General features: G+C 45.2%; 1 protein-coding gene and 1 pseudogene across 1 annotated transcript; both read left to right on the top strand.

The window, feature by feature from the left end:
* The first annotated feature begins 1,050 nt into the window (after nucleotides 1-1,050).
* On the top strand, nucleotides 1,051-15,125 carry Akr1e2 (aldo-keto reductase family 1 member E2). The gene is made up of 10 exons (XM_051150879.1): nucleotides 1,051-1,082; nucleotides 2,398-2,593; nucleotides 3,912-4,028; nucleotides 4,717-4,794; nucleotides 6,016-6,138; nucleotides 9,494-9,591; nucleotides 11,979-12,051; nucleotides 12,560-12,643; nucleotides 14,089-14,171; nucleotides 14,796-15,125. Exons 1-10 carry the CDS (start codon nucleotides 1,051-1,053, stop codon nucleotides 14,836-14,838), a joined length of 927 nt encoding a protein of 308 aa, XP_051006836.1. The 3' UTR covers nucleotides 14,839-15,125.
* LOC127194035 (FUN14 domain-containing protein 2-like) lies at nucleotides 10,304-10,894 on the top strand (annotated as a pseudogene).
* Nucleotides 15,126-17,769: the final 2,644 nt, after the last annotated feature.

The following is a 17,769-nucleotide window of genomic DNA, read 5'->3' as shown; positions in this document are numbered from 1 at the left end:
TGTAAGACTGCTAACCACCTGTTACATAGCAATGTATTGTGCAGTAAACAAATCATCCAGACAACAGCCACAATTATCACATGCCACAGAAGACAGCGCTTGGGAGTAAGGTCAATACAGATAAGCATCTTCACACGTTAGACTACTTAGTAGCTGGATGCTGTCTCAAGGCCCACACATACTTTGAGTGACAAGTTTCACCACAGAATACAAATGTATTTTGTCAAGGCCATTAGAAGCATCGCGTCAATAATGTTCCACAGGTTCTTAACTTTCAATCCTGGCTTTCTAATTGCACTAGACACATCCTGAGAGAATTATACTCTTATCATATTTTCCATTATTAGGGACATGGCAATGACTTTCTCACTTCTGTTTTTCAACATCGGAAAAACCAGCTAAGACAAATAAGATAAGGGAGAAAATAAAGTATTACAGAACGAGAAGACAGAAACAAAAGTTTCCTTGTTCACAGGTATTATTTTAATTTATTCTCTCCAGCCCCTAATTTATTAATATTTTTAAAGAATCAACATAACAAGCCTTTCTCGAAATAGCCATTGCAAGGTTGCAAGATAGTTAATACGCTCAAACCAATTATTTTCCAGTATAATAGGAACGAACATCTGTCTAAGACATCTGACGTCCAGGAAATAAACCTGCACCCTAACCTATTCCCTCAAAGCACTGAGAACTGGATCTGGGATTTAGTCAAGTTGCTAGGAGACAGGATTCCTGGGATCCAAGAGGCTTTAGGAGGGGTGAAATGCGCAACCAAACCCAGTCGCCTAGCCTACCAGCCAATCAGAGAACCTTCCGACCCCATCAGCCAATTAGAATGCCAGAACGTCAGCCAATCACGGCATTACGCAGACTGGGCTGTCTGACAAGCTGGGCGCCTTTGGCCGCTGCCTGACACCTCCAGTGCAAGTTTGTAGCTGAGCCTGTGGGCCAAGGGGAGCCATGTATAACATCCCTACAGTGGGCCTGGGCACCTGGAAGGTGAGGAGGCTCTCCAGTCTGCGGTCGGGCTAAGGGGGATCGCGCGTCATGAATAGTTGCTCAGGAACGGTCACAGTCCTGTAATGACTCCTTCCTGACCCTGGCTCTGATCAAGGTCCTGCCTGAAGAGAGATAAGAGGAGAGAGTTCGGGCTCCCTCTCGAGAAGCCGCTTTTATTATATCTAAACACCTGCTCCTGGCCAGGTTGAAAACGCAGTTAGGCTAACTTTATATAAAGCAAAGTGATCTTGAACCCAGGCTTGTGCGACCCCCCAGCCTCCAAAAAACCATTTGTGCCATGTAGCACTTATGCGCTTCCCACCCCCAAACCAGGTCTGTATGAAAAGGCCACAAGGAAGCCTGCTAATTTGCACGCTAAAATAAACCAAAAGAAAAAAAAAAATAATTACGCTAATGTAAGTTTCTGGTTTCCGCTTAATGGCAGGAGAGATGTTTGCTAGTAGTTACATTACTTGCACAGTAGATAGTAGATGTTAGTAAAAATACTTTTTAAATAAAAAGTGAATGAACATAAAGCTGAGTAGGTGGGGAGGATCTTGGATGAATTGGGGGCGTGATCAGTATATAGCTTATGGAAAAAATGTTTAGCAAGACGTTTTAAAATAAACGCTTTTCTGGAAATTTTTGTAAAGAGTGGGATTTTTAGGCAATTTGATAATTTGAGTGCTCTTTGGTGCCACATAGTGAAAGTTGACATGGAAGGAACATCAATAAAATAAAAAATAAATAAAAACAAGAGGGGAAAGCATTACATTCCAAACACAGTGAAAACATTTAATTCTATCTCCTGAAAACCAGGTATATGAATTTCAAAAAACGTGGAAGGTAATGGAAAACCATAGCAAAGCACGACATTGACTGGTGGTCTTCAATAATGTAGCTATGTACGTTGCTTTGATATAATAGCCAAGTAAACTTTAGGACAAAGCAAGGAAGAGTCCAAGCTCAAGGCTAGCCTGGACTACAGTTTTCAGACTTGCTGGAAATGTATACTGTGCATCAATAACCTTTTCTCATACGTGGCATATAGGTATCTGATGGGTCTCTTTTGTGTGAATAATTCCCTGTTACCCTTAGAGTGGATTCAAGCACCCCAGACTGTTAGTCCTCAGAAGGCTTTATGCCCCAGCTGCTGTTACGCATTCTGTAATCACTCAGAAAGCGAGACACACAGTTCAGTCCTCTGCAAGAGCTGGAAACACCTGCGGTCTTTCCCCAGATGAGCAGAGGAGCTAGGACAGCATACTAATCTCATCCTGACTCGGGCTCCCCTGACTTCGGGTCTGGCCGGCACTAGGACTGTTTATGTACTGCTTGGTTCTGCCTTCCCAGGGGAGGAGGGAGAAAGGGAGCTGGGCTCCCCTGACGGAGGAGGGGCTCCTTGTGTTTGATCACATTGCAGGCCCCTCCGGGAGAAGTGGCTGAAGCGGTGAAGGCGGCCATCACCCTGGGGTACCGGCACTTCGACTGTGCTTACTTGTACCACAACGAAAGTGAAGTTGGAATGGGGATCAATGCCAAGATCAAGGAGGGTGAGGTGAGGAGAGAGGAGCTGTTCATCGTCAGTAAGGTAAGGCAAGGCTGCCTGGTGGCCAGGTACAGCAGAGGGTCAGCCACTGTGGTGTCGGGTACTGGGAGAGCTAGAGTCATCTAGCCTAAAGGATTCTCAATTTCCTTATAGGAATTGGGGACTCTGGTTTGTAGCTGGTTCTTCTCCAGCTCCGTGAGCATGCTCTCTCTCTCTCTCTCTCTCTCTCTCTCTCTCTCTCTCTCTCTCTCTCTCAAATTGGCTATTCAGATGGACAGGCAGAGTCACCACCAATCAACAATACGTGCGCGAGCACAAATCTTGGATGACACCCTTGCGTCTGTGGTGAACAGAATAAAGTTCTAGCCCTGTGAACCCCATCTACAGGGACACGCCAGAATTTGGAATCACCCGCTAGTGTTGGTTAAAGTGCACATTCCAAACTCAGTACTAAGAAACTGATGCAGTCACGATAGCTTTCCAAACAGGAAGCAAATAAAACAAACCTAAGGTGTGCATGAACACAGCAGGAGTCTCTGGGAGGCAGAGGGACACTGGAGAAAGGGGTCACGTCACCACAGTCATGTCACCACAGTCACAACACGTATGACTTTTCCTTGAAACTTAGAGGGTTGGGAACAATAGCTCCTTCCAGGTCTGGCAGTTGCCTTTGCCTGGGAATGAGGCAGCTGCGGTACGTTAATACAAAGGAGAAAACAAGCTGTGCCTCTGCGAGCATGAGGAGCAGAGCTCCAGTCCTCAGTGCCAAGGTTAAGAAGACAGGCATAGTTCGTCCTTCCTGTGACCCAGGACGCCGGAGGGGGCATGGAGACAGGGTGATTCCTGGGCCTCCCTGCCTGTTAGGCTAGCTGAAGATTCAGTGGTAGACTGATAAGCCAGCTGGCCTCCATCTTGGGCTGCTGGTTGTTTTCTTGGATACACTCACCTGTTTAATTTTCATTTATACTTGCTTCGTTGGAGCCTTCAGGTTAGCTTCTGTGGCCATTAGTAAACAGATCGCGTGGGGAATGATGACGTAAAAACAATTACGTATTTTTCTATTCATTATGGAAGGAAATGTGTCTGCATAAATATAAGATAATAAATACAAGACAGTTTGAGCTCACCTAGTTTAACACACATAGGGCTCCCTCCCCATTCCTTTCTACATTGTACCCCAGGAGGGTACTTCTGTGGAAAACCTAATAATCCTTTCCTAAGGGCAATACTACCTACTACTTCCTTCAGAACCTGCCTTGTGTTATTGTCAGAAGCAGGTTTGTGGGAGGGACCAAGGAGTGTGTGACTCGTTAGTTTTAGATTGTGGCTTTGTGACAACAGTCTCCCTTCTCTTCTGCAGTTGTGGTGCACCTACCACAAGAAGTCTTTGGTGAAAACAGCATGCACCAACACTCTGAAGGCCTTGAACTTGGATTACCTGGACCTCTACCTCATACACTGGCCCATGGGCTTCAAGGTGCCACTCAGTTTGTGCCTAGGTCCCTGAAAAGACCCACAGAAATGTCAGCATGGGAGAGGGCTCAGAAGCAAAAACATGTTCTGTGCTTCATCATAGAAAACTTAAGTGAAATGCAAATTAGACTAGAACTTCCAACATTTGGAATGCTTGGAAATTACTAGATGTATATTTTCTGATGCTTGTCCTGCGGCCTACCAGGAAGGTATAATTGGTCACAAGAAAGGCATCAACCCTTTGTCACTGCTCAGAAGAATGACTAGACATTTACTTCTCAGGGTGTCTTTCTCTACCCTCTATCCTTTGTATTCTCTCATGATTGTCACTCATCTTGACGAGAAGTCTTAGAGAGAAAAGGGAGGAGCCTAATGATGTTTTTGGGAGAAAGTCCATCATATTAGGACATGGAAGAAGCTCCCTTGTTCCTTGCCTTTAAAAATCTGAACCAGGCAGGGGCTCAAGCTTTTCTCATACTTCATGGTGAGAATTTGCTGGCCTCACCCTCCCTTAGCACTTGGTCTAAGGTGGCAACTGAGGCCTGGAGAAGGGAAGTGTCACAGCCAGTACAGTAAGCTTTGGTGGCAGGGTCAAGGCTAAGATGCGAATTCACTGCATTCTCTCCCTGTGTAGTCTCATGATGGAGGAAGCCACAAGCCCCACTAAGCTCCCTTCCTTCTGATTCTCACAGCCCGGGGAAAAAGATGTACCACTGGATTGCAGTGGCAGGGTCATACCCAGTAACACCAGCTTCCTAGACACTTGGGAGGTAAGTGGAGCCATGCCCACTTGGCACTTCACCATTCCCACAGTAACCAAAATGAAAGCTGCACAAGATCTTGATCCTCTGTGTTAAAATTCCTCAGGAAGTATTTCAGATATGTGGTTGACAGGACATGGTGGTTAAATGTTGATTGTCAACACAACATGATCTCGAATCACCTAGCTAAGAATCGACCTCTGGACATGTCTCTGAAGACGTTCCTAGAATGGATTAAATAAAGATACAAAAGACTCACCCTAAATACCAGTAGCGTCATTCCATGGACTCAGGTCTTAGAGCAAATAAAAAAGGGGCTCAGGCACCCGTGTTCACCCCCCTGTTTCCTAACTGTGGAAGAAATGTGGCTAAGGCCTTTAGCACTCCTGTGACCCAGACTCACTTACCATGACGCACTGCCACTTTAAACTGTGAGCCAAAAATAAGCCCTTCCTTACATTGCTTTTTTGAGAATCTTGTCAAAACAACAGGAAAAGAAGCTAACACACAGTATGAATTATGGATGAGTACTTAAAAAACTCAAGATGAACTCAAATGCATTTCTCATTAATTTAATTTAGTGTAGTGTAGAGAATAATACAGCTCTCTCTTTTCCCCTCAACTGTTTCTTTTTAAAAATTAAAAGTACCAGGTTTTTTTCTTTCCAGGAAATTCAGAGTATAAGAAAAGAAGGTTAAAAACCCATGTTCCCATCAGCCTATGGTGGTCACTGACATTGTCCTTACCTAGCTCCTGTAGGTTCCTTTTTAATTGTTACAAAACATAATGTTGGCAATATTTTGAAGCTCACATTGGGAAGATAGGAAAAAGAAAAAGTCAGAGGGAAGATGACAAAGTGACAAGTCAGTGTTCAGGGACCAGATGAAAAATGGTGAACGTTTGAGGCAAAGGGAGCAAGAGAAAGCAGGAAGGTGGTGGCCTTGAGAGTCTCCTGAAGTCAAGGAAGCTGACAAAGTAGGAATAGAAAATAGCAGACCACTGTGAGCTCTAGTGCCCCTGCTGAGATCCAGACTGAGCTAAATGCTGTGTGTGTCCTTTCTTTTGTGTAACTTTTAAGACAGTCCTGGTGTAGATAATATTGACCACATGGTTTTGTAACTTCAAATAAATGTGTTTAACGTGTCAGAAGTCTGTGACAAGCCACTAAGGGGCATGGCTTGTCAGGGGACTAGGCAACTTGAACACTCAGCACATTTCTTTCCCTTTCAGGCCATGGAGGACCTGGTGATTGAGGGTCTGGTGAAGCACATTGGAGTGTCAAACTTTAACCACGAACAGCTCGAGAGACTTTTAAATAAGCCTGGATTGAGATTCAGGCCACTAACAAACCAGGTGAGCTGGTGGGTAGTCCGAAGTCTTACTTAGCGTGGGTGATTTCCCGCCACATGGAGGTGGATGAGACATACAACGTGTGTGCTGGTATAAGTTGTAATGAGGTAATAGGCCAATGGCTGGTGTAGTGGGCAAGAGTCTTTCTTATTTTTTTCTTCTGGGAAATACATGAAAAAAGGGTCTTTGGACCAAGACTAAGTCTGAGACATCCGTCTCCAAGACCTTGAGAAGCTTCAGTTGTGAAGTCGCTGGCTGATTAGGAAATCAAGTCAACAGCTCTGACCCTGAGTACAGTCCACCATGTTTGGAATGAGACCCAGCAGACTCAGCAGTTTCTCCCTCACTGCTCTGCAAGTAGATGATGAGTCAGGGAGAGCTCATTCAGGTAACCCATCCCTGTCAACATCTTCTGTGCCTCCATCACAGACTGAGTGCATGGAAGTTGGTCCTGTCGGAACAACTACTACATGAAAAAAAAAAACCTTTTGAGTTTTGTGAGTTTTACAGCATACACCCCAGTTCCCTCAGCTCTCTAGCCCCTCATATCTGCCTCTTGCCCTTGCAGCATCCTCCCAAAATTAACACACACGCACACACACACAAACTTCCACCACTACCACCACCACCACCACCACCACCATGACCAACAACAACAGCAAAAGCAAAGCATAGAAAACATCTCATCCCGGAAGGCGTAGTATATTAAAGCATATCCCATAGTGTATCCCTCTGTCCACCCATCTTCACTTTCAAATGTTCATTGCAACAAGTCATTGGTTTAGTTTGAAAGCTCTAACTTCTGGGCCACCATCAACACTTGGATCCTTTTTGGGACCCCTCCCAGTTATCCTGTTGTTGTTCTGTGTCATGGGGATCCTGCAGCTTTGGATCAGCAGGCCTGGAGCCCTTTCCCGAATCTCAGCCATTCACAGATGATAGAGATTTTTTTTTTTTTGGGGGGGGGGCAACTTCGGAGACTTGGATCTGTGTCTGGATGGTGGCTGACCAGGTCAGCACATTGACTCTCCTTTATCTGTACCACCAGGGCAAGCTTTCCAGCACTGCCCCAGCTAGGCCACCCAGTGTCACCATCCACAAGAGGCAGGGTCAGCTCACCCACTCTCATGGCCCTGTGGTCAGCTCTCTCAATTGTGTCAGGTGTCAAGGGGCAAGGGGGCAGAGGACATCTTCCTTCCCACCCCCGACCCGGGCCACCTCATGTCGGATGAGTGACATGACCAGCTCTCTCCCATGCTCTAGCACTCAGGGCCAGCTCACCTGTGGTCTCTCAACTAGGGTCAGCTCTGCTGTGCTGTCCAATCAAGAAGCAGGGCCTGCTGTCCCAAGTGCAGCAGCTCAGGAGGGGAAGGGCCAGCTCCCCAACTGTCATGACCCCAGAGCTAATTCTTGCAACTGTGGAAGATAGTGAGAGGCAAGGAAGGTTGGGAGGGCATCACTTCTATGCTCGTGCCACCCCACAGCAGGTGAGTTGCAGGGTCAGTCTGTCACACTCACCCTCTGGGCAGGCTCACTCCCATCACCAGGGCCACCTCCACTGTTCTGCCTGGGAGAGGCCTGCAGGGCCCACTCTCCAGGTGAGCAAGGGGCCAGCTCTCCAGAGTGCAGCATCCAGTGAGGGGTAGGATCAGTTATGCACAGCACCAGGACATCTACTGGTCCACTGGTCCCTGCAGCTGCGCCAACCAGGGACACCCCATGTTCTCTAGTGGTGATGTGAACAGATGACATTGACACCAACCCCTGGTGGTGCGTAGCCATGGACTCAAACATGGCCCTCGGTGTCAGCTTGAGCTGAGACCTCTCTATGGCCCCAGGGGGTGAGACTGGCCACTCACAACCAGCTGCTCCTTAAGTCTCTAGTTTCATCTTTCTCCATAAGGCTCAAGCTGCTCCACTTCTCTTTCTCTTCCATCTGATCACTACATATGTGCACACTGTGATATCTCACACCGCAGGCTGGCCACATGGTGGTGGCCACTGGGTGCCATCTTGCATGGCGAGGCATCAAGTGGGTGTCTGTGACCCGCCTGTGCCGTGAGATGGAAGGCAGGTCTGTGGGTGTCATGGCAGTCCACAGTCTCTGTCTCTCTTCCTCCTCCCATATTATGCTGCCCAGATCTGATTTGATTTGATTTGGTTTGATATTTATGAGTCCTAGGCATAAGACAGCTTTGGCCACCGAGCCAGGCATCAAACTAGGATGAACAAAAGACTCTGCTCCTGACTGATATACATAACCAAGGTGTCTCTTTGCCAGTTGTGGGGTGGGATTGGGGTGTGTGTGTTTCTTTACAGCTCATATGGTTAGATGATGCAGTGGGTAGGGAGGGAATGACATGGGTCTCAATTTTTGTTAAGTTTTTGGAGGCAGATGACCAAGTGTGTTCAGAAAACCTGGCTTCTCATAGACCTTTCACCCCAATTAAGGAAAGCAACCGCTCCCTTTCACTCTCCCAGCCCATACACATTGCCATCAGAAGGACACCCATGCTGGCAGGTTGCAGAAATGAGTTTTCCCCTCCTGCCTGCCCTTCATGTCCTGCTTCAGCACATACAGACCCCCAAGCCTCACGCACTTTACATGTTGTCAGGCTATTTGTCACCGAGATTCAAGTTTACTAACCAGAGAGATTTTTGTCTGAATTCAGTTGTAGGTGTAGCCCAAAACGGAAACCAGCTTGGGTATGTGAAGTTTTTCAATAAATATTTGTTGAATGGACGAAATTAGGTAATTTCCTGTGATAAGTCCATGCGGCAGGGGACATCAACACACCTTCAAGAGACACCTCCCTGGAATTTGAGCTTGCGGCATGTGGCATGGTCCTGAGAGCTAAGCCATGGGTCGTAATTCTCCTCAACTCCCTCTAAATAAGTCTGTTTATAACCTGGAATTGTGCATGAGAAACTGGAGAAGGGAGAAGTACTGCTCTCCAGGCTTGTGTTTGAAACTCCAATTCTGGTGACAAAAGATAGCCAATAAGCAAATGAAATGTGCGTGGTGTTGGGTAATATAAGTTCTGTAGTGGAAACTAGGGAGAGGGAATGGGGATGGATTCAGACTTGTCCTGCTTTTTCCTGCATGATGGAAGAAAGCCTTGCTGAGCAGACGATGTTGGGATATCTGAGAGTCCAATGACTCGGCCATTTTGAGCACCTGGCTTCACAAAGCTGGCAGAGACTAACCTACTCACTCGTAGGTGGAGACAGCTAGCGCATAAGAGGGCCCTTGTACCTATCTGTTGATGCTGATGTTGTCAAGGATGTCGCCTCTTTAGTGTTTTCCTAGCATGCTGCTTGCCTGAATAATTTTGGTGCACTGTGGTTCTGCTTGTAGATTGAATGCCATCCATACCTTAATCAGAAGAGTCTGATTGAGTTTTGCCATGAAAGAAATGTGTCTGTGACTGCATACCGTCCTCTCGGTGGCTCAAGGTAAGGACTCATCAGAGACTGATAATCCACATGCGGGCAGACACTAGATGCTCCCCTAGGGTTCGCTTGCTCTGGCTTCTGATGCCGTGTTCAGTGCAGCACTGTACCCTCCAGGAAGTTTCCATTCGCCTGTTTGTATTTGGTGCATTGCTCTTGTCATGGCATCCCATCTTCATCCCTTTTTACTGCCTAACACATTAGGTGTCTTCGCACTGTTTGTCACTGAGGTTACTTGAAATGCAGAGGACATCTCTTCTCAGTCTATTCTGAGCCTCAAGCTCAGAAAGGCTGGACTGACTTCAATTTTATTGCCTCTGTTTCGCATGTGAAATAAGATGTGCATATTTGAACTTGATAGCAGCTGGGAGTTCCTAGAAGTCTGGAGCTTTTTTCTTTTCTTTTCTTTTTTTTAATGGCTGGGCCTTCAGGTAGAAGGGTCTCTGATAGAGAGAGTGAGAGGTATATGGCAAGATAACATCTGCTTAGCCTGGCTCTTTCTAGACACATAGAGTACTGTGACTAGCTCAATACTTGAACTCTGTTAGCTGCTTAATAAGAGACTACGTATCCAGTCACTAGCACTTTGGAGAGGAGGGAGAGACATCAGAAGTTCAAAGTCATTCTTAGCCTACTTAGCAAGCTCAAAGCCGAACATGGCACCCTGACTAAAGTAAAATAAAACAGCTCATTTTAGTCATGGCTAAAATAAAATGGCTTACTTTTATCCTTGCCTGGGTGGATTCTTGATGGTTCCTATCATAGTCTCAAAAAATCTCTTGTACTGATACTAGTTCCCCGAAATGGCCAGAACAAGCCAAGGCAACTTCAATGGAAAATGTGAGGCACTTGATCGTGAAGAAATAAGTAAAGAGCAAGCAGGGTGGCGTTAGGTGTTTAGGCAGGAATCGGGGAGCAACTTGGATGGCGTCAGCTGCTGGGCAGGAATTGGGGCCAGGAGCTGCTCACTGGAGGTGTTCCTGGATGGTGCACCAGTTTCATGTTCCTGGCGGTTGGGAAATTGGCTGCGACAGCTGTAGCAGGTGGATTCTTTCTCCTTTACCTGGCAGACCATACTGGGTACATCAAAGTTACTGGCAATGAGTAGAAAAGAACATGAAAACAAAACAAAACAAAACAAAACAAAACAAAAACAAAAAACAAAGAGCAGCTGAAGATCTGTGAGAACAAGCCAGTCCTGACTGAGGTCAAGGGCAAAGCTGAGGAGGTGATGTCATTTGTAAAGAAGAGTGTTCTAGTGACTGGGGGATTGTTTGGAGACTTTCTCCTCAGCATGGCATCCTAAGAAGCTCACTTCAGTGTTCTATTTTTGTTGGTGTTTGTTTCTTGCCAGCAGCTTCTAGACTCCAACACAGGACAGTGGACACTCCCTTTCCTCCTCTTGTCCTGTGCCTTCCTCCCTGTTGTGGCAAATCTGAATGGCTTCCATAGGCTTCTCCTGGTACAAGGCTAATACAGGCCTTCTCATGAGCTGCATGTGCCGGAAGAGACAATAGACATGAACTCTTCCAGTACACCGCTATCTTGGATGATGTGCAGCTTAGCAACATGTTCCTTTTCCTCTATGTAAGATCCTTTTCCAAACTTGGTTTGGAAAAGCAGCATGTAGCTACTGTATTATGTACTTGCTATAACTAAGAAGACTGACTATAAAATGAACTTCTGCTAAAGATGCATGATGTCATGTAGCCGTTGTATTTGGTAGGCAGGTCTTTACAGAAACCTAATGGACGGTCTGACGAGTCATCCTTGGGTGTTACGATCCAGTCCAGAAATGTTTTCTGCCGTACCACATACTGTATCTCATGACTGTCTCAAGTGACTTAGGTGGGAGAAGGAAAAAATTGTTAAATGTTCATATTATAGAAAGGGATCTATTGCTTTAAATTTTGAAGTATTTTTCACATTTGTTAAAATAGTAGGGACAGCAGTGTTCCTGTATGGAAATTCTGTTTGTTTGTTTGCTTGTTTGTTTATGCAATTTGTATGGAATACAACATTTAAGTGAGAATTTTAAAGAAACGTTCCAGGCATTCAGAAGTGAGACTAGCACATGTGAAATAAATTATTTCCATAAAAATGAAACTCAAAAAACAAACAAAAAACAAATCTCTTTTACTAAAAGTTGTTACTGTAAGAAAATAGTGAACCTTACCCAGGCCTGTTAAAATCTGCCAGTAATCTCAGCACTCAGGAGACAGAGCCAAGAGGACTAAGTTTGAGCCTAGCTAGGGATATGTAGTGAGTTACCCTCAAAAACCAAGCAAACAAAATAGGTGAAATAAAATTTAAAAATAGTAAGTTTTTAATTATAGAGAAAAGTTATTTTTTTAGCACTTGAGTTGACTAATGTCCCAACTCCTCTCTAGAAACGGTGTTGAGTTGATGGATAATCTTGTCGTTCAGAAGATAGCAAGGAAGCACGGGAAGTCCCCTGCTCAGGTAGGTGGGGAGAGCTACCACGTGCCAGGATCGCACTTCCCATGACCTTTCCCCACAGCCCTGAGCTTTGTCAGTTTCTAGGAAGGGGTCAGTCCACCCTGCACAAGTTTAGTGACCAGAACTCCCCATAAGTTGGTTGCTTCCATGTTTGCATCCAGTCGGCACTTAGGATGCCCTCCATTGTCACTTCCTCTGCCCCACCAACCACATGGACAACCAGTGTGAGAGACCAAGCAATAAAGTCAGCATTTTCCTAATGCCCTGGTCATCTGCGAGAACTGGGTACATGCTGAAGGCCTCTAGTAAAGGTGTGGGTGGGTCCTCTGATCTCCGCCTTAGGCTGATGGCCTTGATTACTGATACACTGACAGAGCAATTCAGTTTCATCTCTAAAGAACTTTGAGATGAAAGACCTTTAAGCTCTCCCTGTATAATGGAAATGAAATATTGCAATGCCTTAGCTTTGGTTCCATCTGTTTATTGTTGTGTGAAACTTTCTTTCCTACAGATTTTGATCCGATTTCAGATCCAAAGGAATTTGATAGTGATTCCCAAATCTGTCACCCCAAGTCGGATTAGGGAGAATATCCAGGTGGGCATTTCCTGATCATGACGTAAGGAGGACAGAGTAACTTCCGTAATGAATAAACAATGCCACAGATCTCTATGGCCTTCACCTGGCAGAGGTGTATTCCTCTGTAAACTGTGTTGGTCATCAGCCCTTCACCTAGTGAGTCAGGACAAGCTCTTACTACTTTCTGTCCCCTCTCCACCAACTTCCCTAGGGCTGGATGTTGACTGGCACACTAACCCTCAACAGAAGCTAGAGACACCCAGTGTGCGCTCAGGAGGAAGGGATACGGGGTTGGCGACCATCTAGGCAGTCTGAGCCATGTAGGGTGTGTCCACTGATCTCTTGAGGGCAGCAGCTCTGGGTGTTATGCTCCTCAACTTCTGCCTACTGACATTTAAGAATCAGTGAGAACTCATGCACTAGACGTCTTACGTAGCTACAGCACGTACAGAATACGGAGGGAGAGCAGCCTTTGAAGATAATCTTTTAAAATTCAAGAATCATAGCAGAAATGGGGACTGTACCGAGGACAGAGAACTAGGTCAGTTTATGAGAGGCTCCAGAAAGTGCGAGTAAGCTCTGGAAAAGCAGGAAGCAGCTGTGTGAGCCTAACCTGAGGAAAAGTATCAAGGACAGCAGGCTGTGGGCTTCTCCTCTGAGCTGGCCAAAGTCTTTCAGTACAAGCCGCAGGCCTCTTCTCTCTGTGACAGCTGAGAGTACCCACTCAGTATGGCTGTATCACAGTGACACCAGCCTTGCTTTTGGTATCTATTCTAATACTGTTTATTCTGCCCACGGGTCTAAATGAATCCAGCATTGAGGCCACCTCTCTTCAATTCCCCTGGATACTGGGTGGCTCTTTTGGCCAGACCTGAGGACAGTCATCTTCCCAAGGTAGGGGTTGTAGTCTCAGAGCTTTCCCCAATTAGGGCGTGGTAAAGCCACTGGGAGTTTTCCTGTTCATTCTCCTTGGATTTCAACCCTCGACCACGGTGGGTCATGGCCATTGTGAGATACTGGTTTTGGCGGTGTTGATCAGAGTGCGTTAGGTCCTCGGGTGTGTTGGGGAGGGAAGGGGTAGAAGAGTTAGGCGTAGTACTTGAAAATAAAGTTCTTTAGGAAGCTCTTGTGTGATTATAATAGTGGTAGAGTCCGCACCAGCTGGTTCCTGGTTGATAGGGTGGAAGAAGGATTTTTCCTTTTACAAGAAAGAGGTAGGCCAGTGGAGAAAGCGCTCTGTGTTTCTACCTCCTCCCCTGGGTTCCTCACACAATATAAAAACAATATATAGCTCATCTTCCCAAGGTTTCTTAATGTAAGTGAGGCTATGCCAGTGTCAGTCAACGTGTGTTTGGGGAAGTTCTAAGTGTCTCATGAAGAACTTCTTTCACATCGTGGTATCTAGGGAAGACAGATGCCAGTTAAATGGGGCTTACCATGAATTCCCTATGGTTTGGTTCCAGGTATTTGATTTTGAATTAACAGAAAAAGACATGGAGGAGCTACTCAGCCTGAACAAGAACCTCCGTTTGGCCACATTCCCTACGTAAGTCCATCTCTCCCACTTCCTTGATGACTGGTTCATGAGCTGCTCTTTACTTTTATGTTTCAAGCTTAATTAAACCATACTGCAACTCTTTCCTATTTAAGGTTGAGCCAGTGAATGAAGACAGTGGCTAGTTTATATACTAGAGCTAGAAAAGCACCGCTCTGCCACTGAAAAGGTTTCCTTTAAAAATATCTGTGGTGCACACCTTTAATCTCAGCACTCAAGAAACAGAGGCAGGTGGATCTCTGTAAGTTCAAGGGCAGCCTGGGACAGCCAGGACTACAAGAGAAACCCTGTCTCAAAAAACTAAACCCCCCCCCAAAAAAAAAGAAAGAAAAAAGCCTGTTGCACTGGGTGGTGGTAGAGCACACCTTTAATCCCAGCACTCAGGAGGCAGAAGGAGGTCGATCTGGTCTGCAGAGCCAGTTCCAGGACAGCCAGAGCACGCACAGAGAAACCCTGTCTCACAACCCCAAACCAACAGGGAGGAAGGCACAGGACAAGAGGAGGAAAGGGAGTATCCACTGTCCTGTGTTGGAGTCTAGAAGCTGCTGGCAAGAAACAAACACCAACAAAAATAGAATGCTGTTTCTTTTTCTCATTTATGATTCTCTTGCTCAGAACTGAAAAGCACAAGGACTATCCTTTCCACATAGAGTACTGAAGACAGCACTGCTCACCGCCGTTTCTGCCCAACAGAAAGAGACAACCAAGGACATCAGCACTGATCCACCTCCGCAAGCATGACAACGGAGTCAGAACAAGGAGAATCCTGCCTAGAACAGAGGACCAGTTCTCAGAAAAACATAAAGATCTAGGGATGAGAGAGGGAAGTACCTCTATGGCTGTGACTGCTACCAAGTTGTTAGAGAGAGCTAAGCACAGAGAATAATGTAATTTATGTCAGGTGGTCCTGTGGCTTCTATTCTCTGAAATGAGATGCTCATGAATTAAAATTCCTTTCACATTTAAAAAAAAAACTACTTCACCGTAGTGTTTGAATAACATGTAAGATTTGACAAATTAGTATAATTAATAGCCATGAGTTGGCTTCATTAACCACCAGGCTGAGGTGAATTGTGTTTTATCCCCATACTACTCTCTACCTTTCCTGAATTTTCTATATGATTTTAAAGTAAAATCTACCTGCACTTAAGAGAAGAAAAATTATTAAGCTGAGACTCTATCAGAAAAATAGTGTTTTTATTTTTCTTATTTAAAAACTTTTAAGACTCTTTGTGTGTGTGTGCACACGCGTGCGTGTGTATGTGAGTGTGTGTGTATGAGTGAGTGTGTGCGTGTGTGTTTGTGTGTGTGTGTGTGTGCGTGCGCGCACGTGTGTTCAGAAGTGTGTCTTCACATATATATGCAGCTGAACCTATGTGTGCATGCGTGTGGAGTATTCACTTCTCTCACAGTCTGACTTCCAAAAAGAAGTGAAGGAATCTCCTTGGTCTAGGTCCACAAAAGAAATTTGCTACAGGGAGTCATTTGCTCCTGATGCAAGAAGCTCAGATGAAGCCCGTCAGGCAGTGTGGGTAGACCTGAGGTTGGATGGCCTGGTGCTTAGACTATCCACAAAGGCCTCTACTGCCGGCTGCATCTCATTTAGCAGACCCTGACTCCTCCTGAGCCCCACTACCATAAACACTTATTTTTTTCTATATTCATAACTCCTTATCATTTATTAAATTTGTCACTATATATAAGTTAGTTAGCTATTAAACTGCACCAACATAAAGGCATGATAATTAAGTGGCATCATACGTATAAAGTGCATGACACAGTCAGTAGCAAGTAAGATCCTCTGCTCGGGTGCATGCGACTACACCTGGACATTCCGTGTTGTCTTATCTCCGAGAGTCTAGTGCTGACATATAACTGCAGTATTTTGTATGTCTCTGGTGACCTATACAGGAACCGCTGTCACTGATCACAGCTCGCGTTAGACAGACTCTTTGGCTCGTGGGTTGTATGTATTCGGTATGGGCAGCGGTCATTACTTTCTACACAACAGCAATGGCGATGAGGATCGAATACCACACTAGTGATGGTCCAGACCTTATTCCTGTCTGTCTTATGAGAATATAAAATCTCACCACTGTCCCCTAGTCAACCCTTGGTTGGATTAAAGAAGACTTGGGAGTCCCAGGACCTCACGTAAGGACACTGACAACCCCTTGAGAACATGCTTTCAAACTAATTGTATTTTAACAAGCGCACATGAATATTAAATTCAGACCATAGCCATGTCTATTCCAAGAACATCTAAACACCACCACTACCCCCTTTTCTAAGGAAGTGTGTGGTGTCTCCTCCTGTGTCAAAGGTTTGGCATCCAGCTGTCTGCCAAAACACAGAGAACCTAAAACCTGATGGTGCCACAGAAACAATGTTTTTCAACTTTATTTCAAAAAGCAAATTTGTAATTCCTTCTTCCCTTCTTTTTGTGTGAGCAGAAGCAGGGGTCATTTTGCCTTGTGGGTCCGTCTTCATTCTTAAGAGTAGCCCACACTATTGCACCTCAGCCTATCCTCATGAACCCTCAAGAAAGGTACTATTTTTACTTTTAAAAGTCAGTTTCCTCACTTGCAACTGAGAAGTTTGATGTCTACCAGGCTGCCCAGCAGATCAATGATGGAGCATGACTAGAGACTCAGGCTGGTGATCCTGCCCACTGAACTGGAGTTGCTCTGCATTTTGTCCAAGGCCTCAGAATATTGGCTGTAGATTCATGGGATATAAGCCCTTCTAGTTAGTTCCAACTTGTGTCAACTTGACGTGACCTAGAATCATCTGGGAAGAGAGTCTTAATGAATTATATGTAGATTAGGTTGGCCTGTGGCCACATCTGTGGGAGATTCCCTTTACTGTCGACTGGTAGAGGATGACATAGCCCATTGCAGGCAGTACCATTCCTTAGGCAGGGGGCCCTGACCGCTATAAGATATGAAAGGAGAAAGCTAGCTGAGAGCAAACAAGTAAGCAAGCGAAGACCCATGTGTATATTTTCTCTCTGCTTTTAATTGGATATGATGTCACTACTTAAATTTCTGCTTTGACTTCCCCTCGATGATGCATCATAACCTGGAATTGTAACCAGAAAAAACCCTTCCGTAAGTTGCCTTATGTTACAGAATTTTGTCAGAGCAACAGAAATGAAAGTAGAATAAATGTTATGATTTCATATTTTAGCCAAATGCTAAATGTAGTCATCATAGTTTTCAATAGTTATTTTCTACGGTCTCTTTTAACCATAAATTTGTGAGTTCTAAATTGTTTCTGACAGAGTTACAGGGTTAGGTTGCCATCAGAAGGTGTTACAACAACTGTTATCAATTCTACAAACATTGTGTGTTTCTGTTTAAAAACTATCTTTGAATACATACTGGATACATTGCCGACGAACTCATAGCCAACAGATACAAACTCAGGATTATCTAGAACACACCATTTTCTCTATTAAACACACCACTGCCTCTTGGGTCAAGAACAAGAACCACAAAAATATGACAACAGCCCTAAGCAGGCTATATAAAAGGACTCTGCTTATAGCCTGTGCTTGTTGGTTTTAAATGCCAACTTGCCACGTCAC

Source organism: Acomys russatus, chromosome 9 (genome assembly GCF_903995435.1).
Source record: "Acomys russatus chromosome 9, mAcoRus1.1, whole genome shotgun sequence".
Taxonomy (NCBI): Eukaryota; Metazoa; Chordata; class Mammalia; order Rodentia; family Muridae; genus Acomys; species Acomys russatus.
The sequence above is the reverse complement of the archived record's forward strand: the minus strand, read 5'-3'. Positions and strand labels throughout refer to the sequence as shown.

Excerpts from the sequence above, each read along its gene's own strand:
- Akr1e2 (XM_051150879.1), top strand. The coding sequence starts at position 1,051 with ATGAATAGTTGCTCAGGAACGGTCACAGTCCT. Across the intron at positions 4,795-6,015 it reads GCTTCCTAGACACTTGGGAG|GCCATGGAGGACCTGGTGAT; the intron begins GTAAGTGGAGCC and ends TTTCCCTTTCAG. Across the intron at positions 12,644-14,088 it reads GGATTAGGGAGAATATCCAG|GTATTTGATTTTGAATTAAC; the intron begins GTGGGCATTTCC and ends GTTTGGTTCCAG.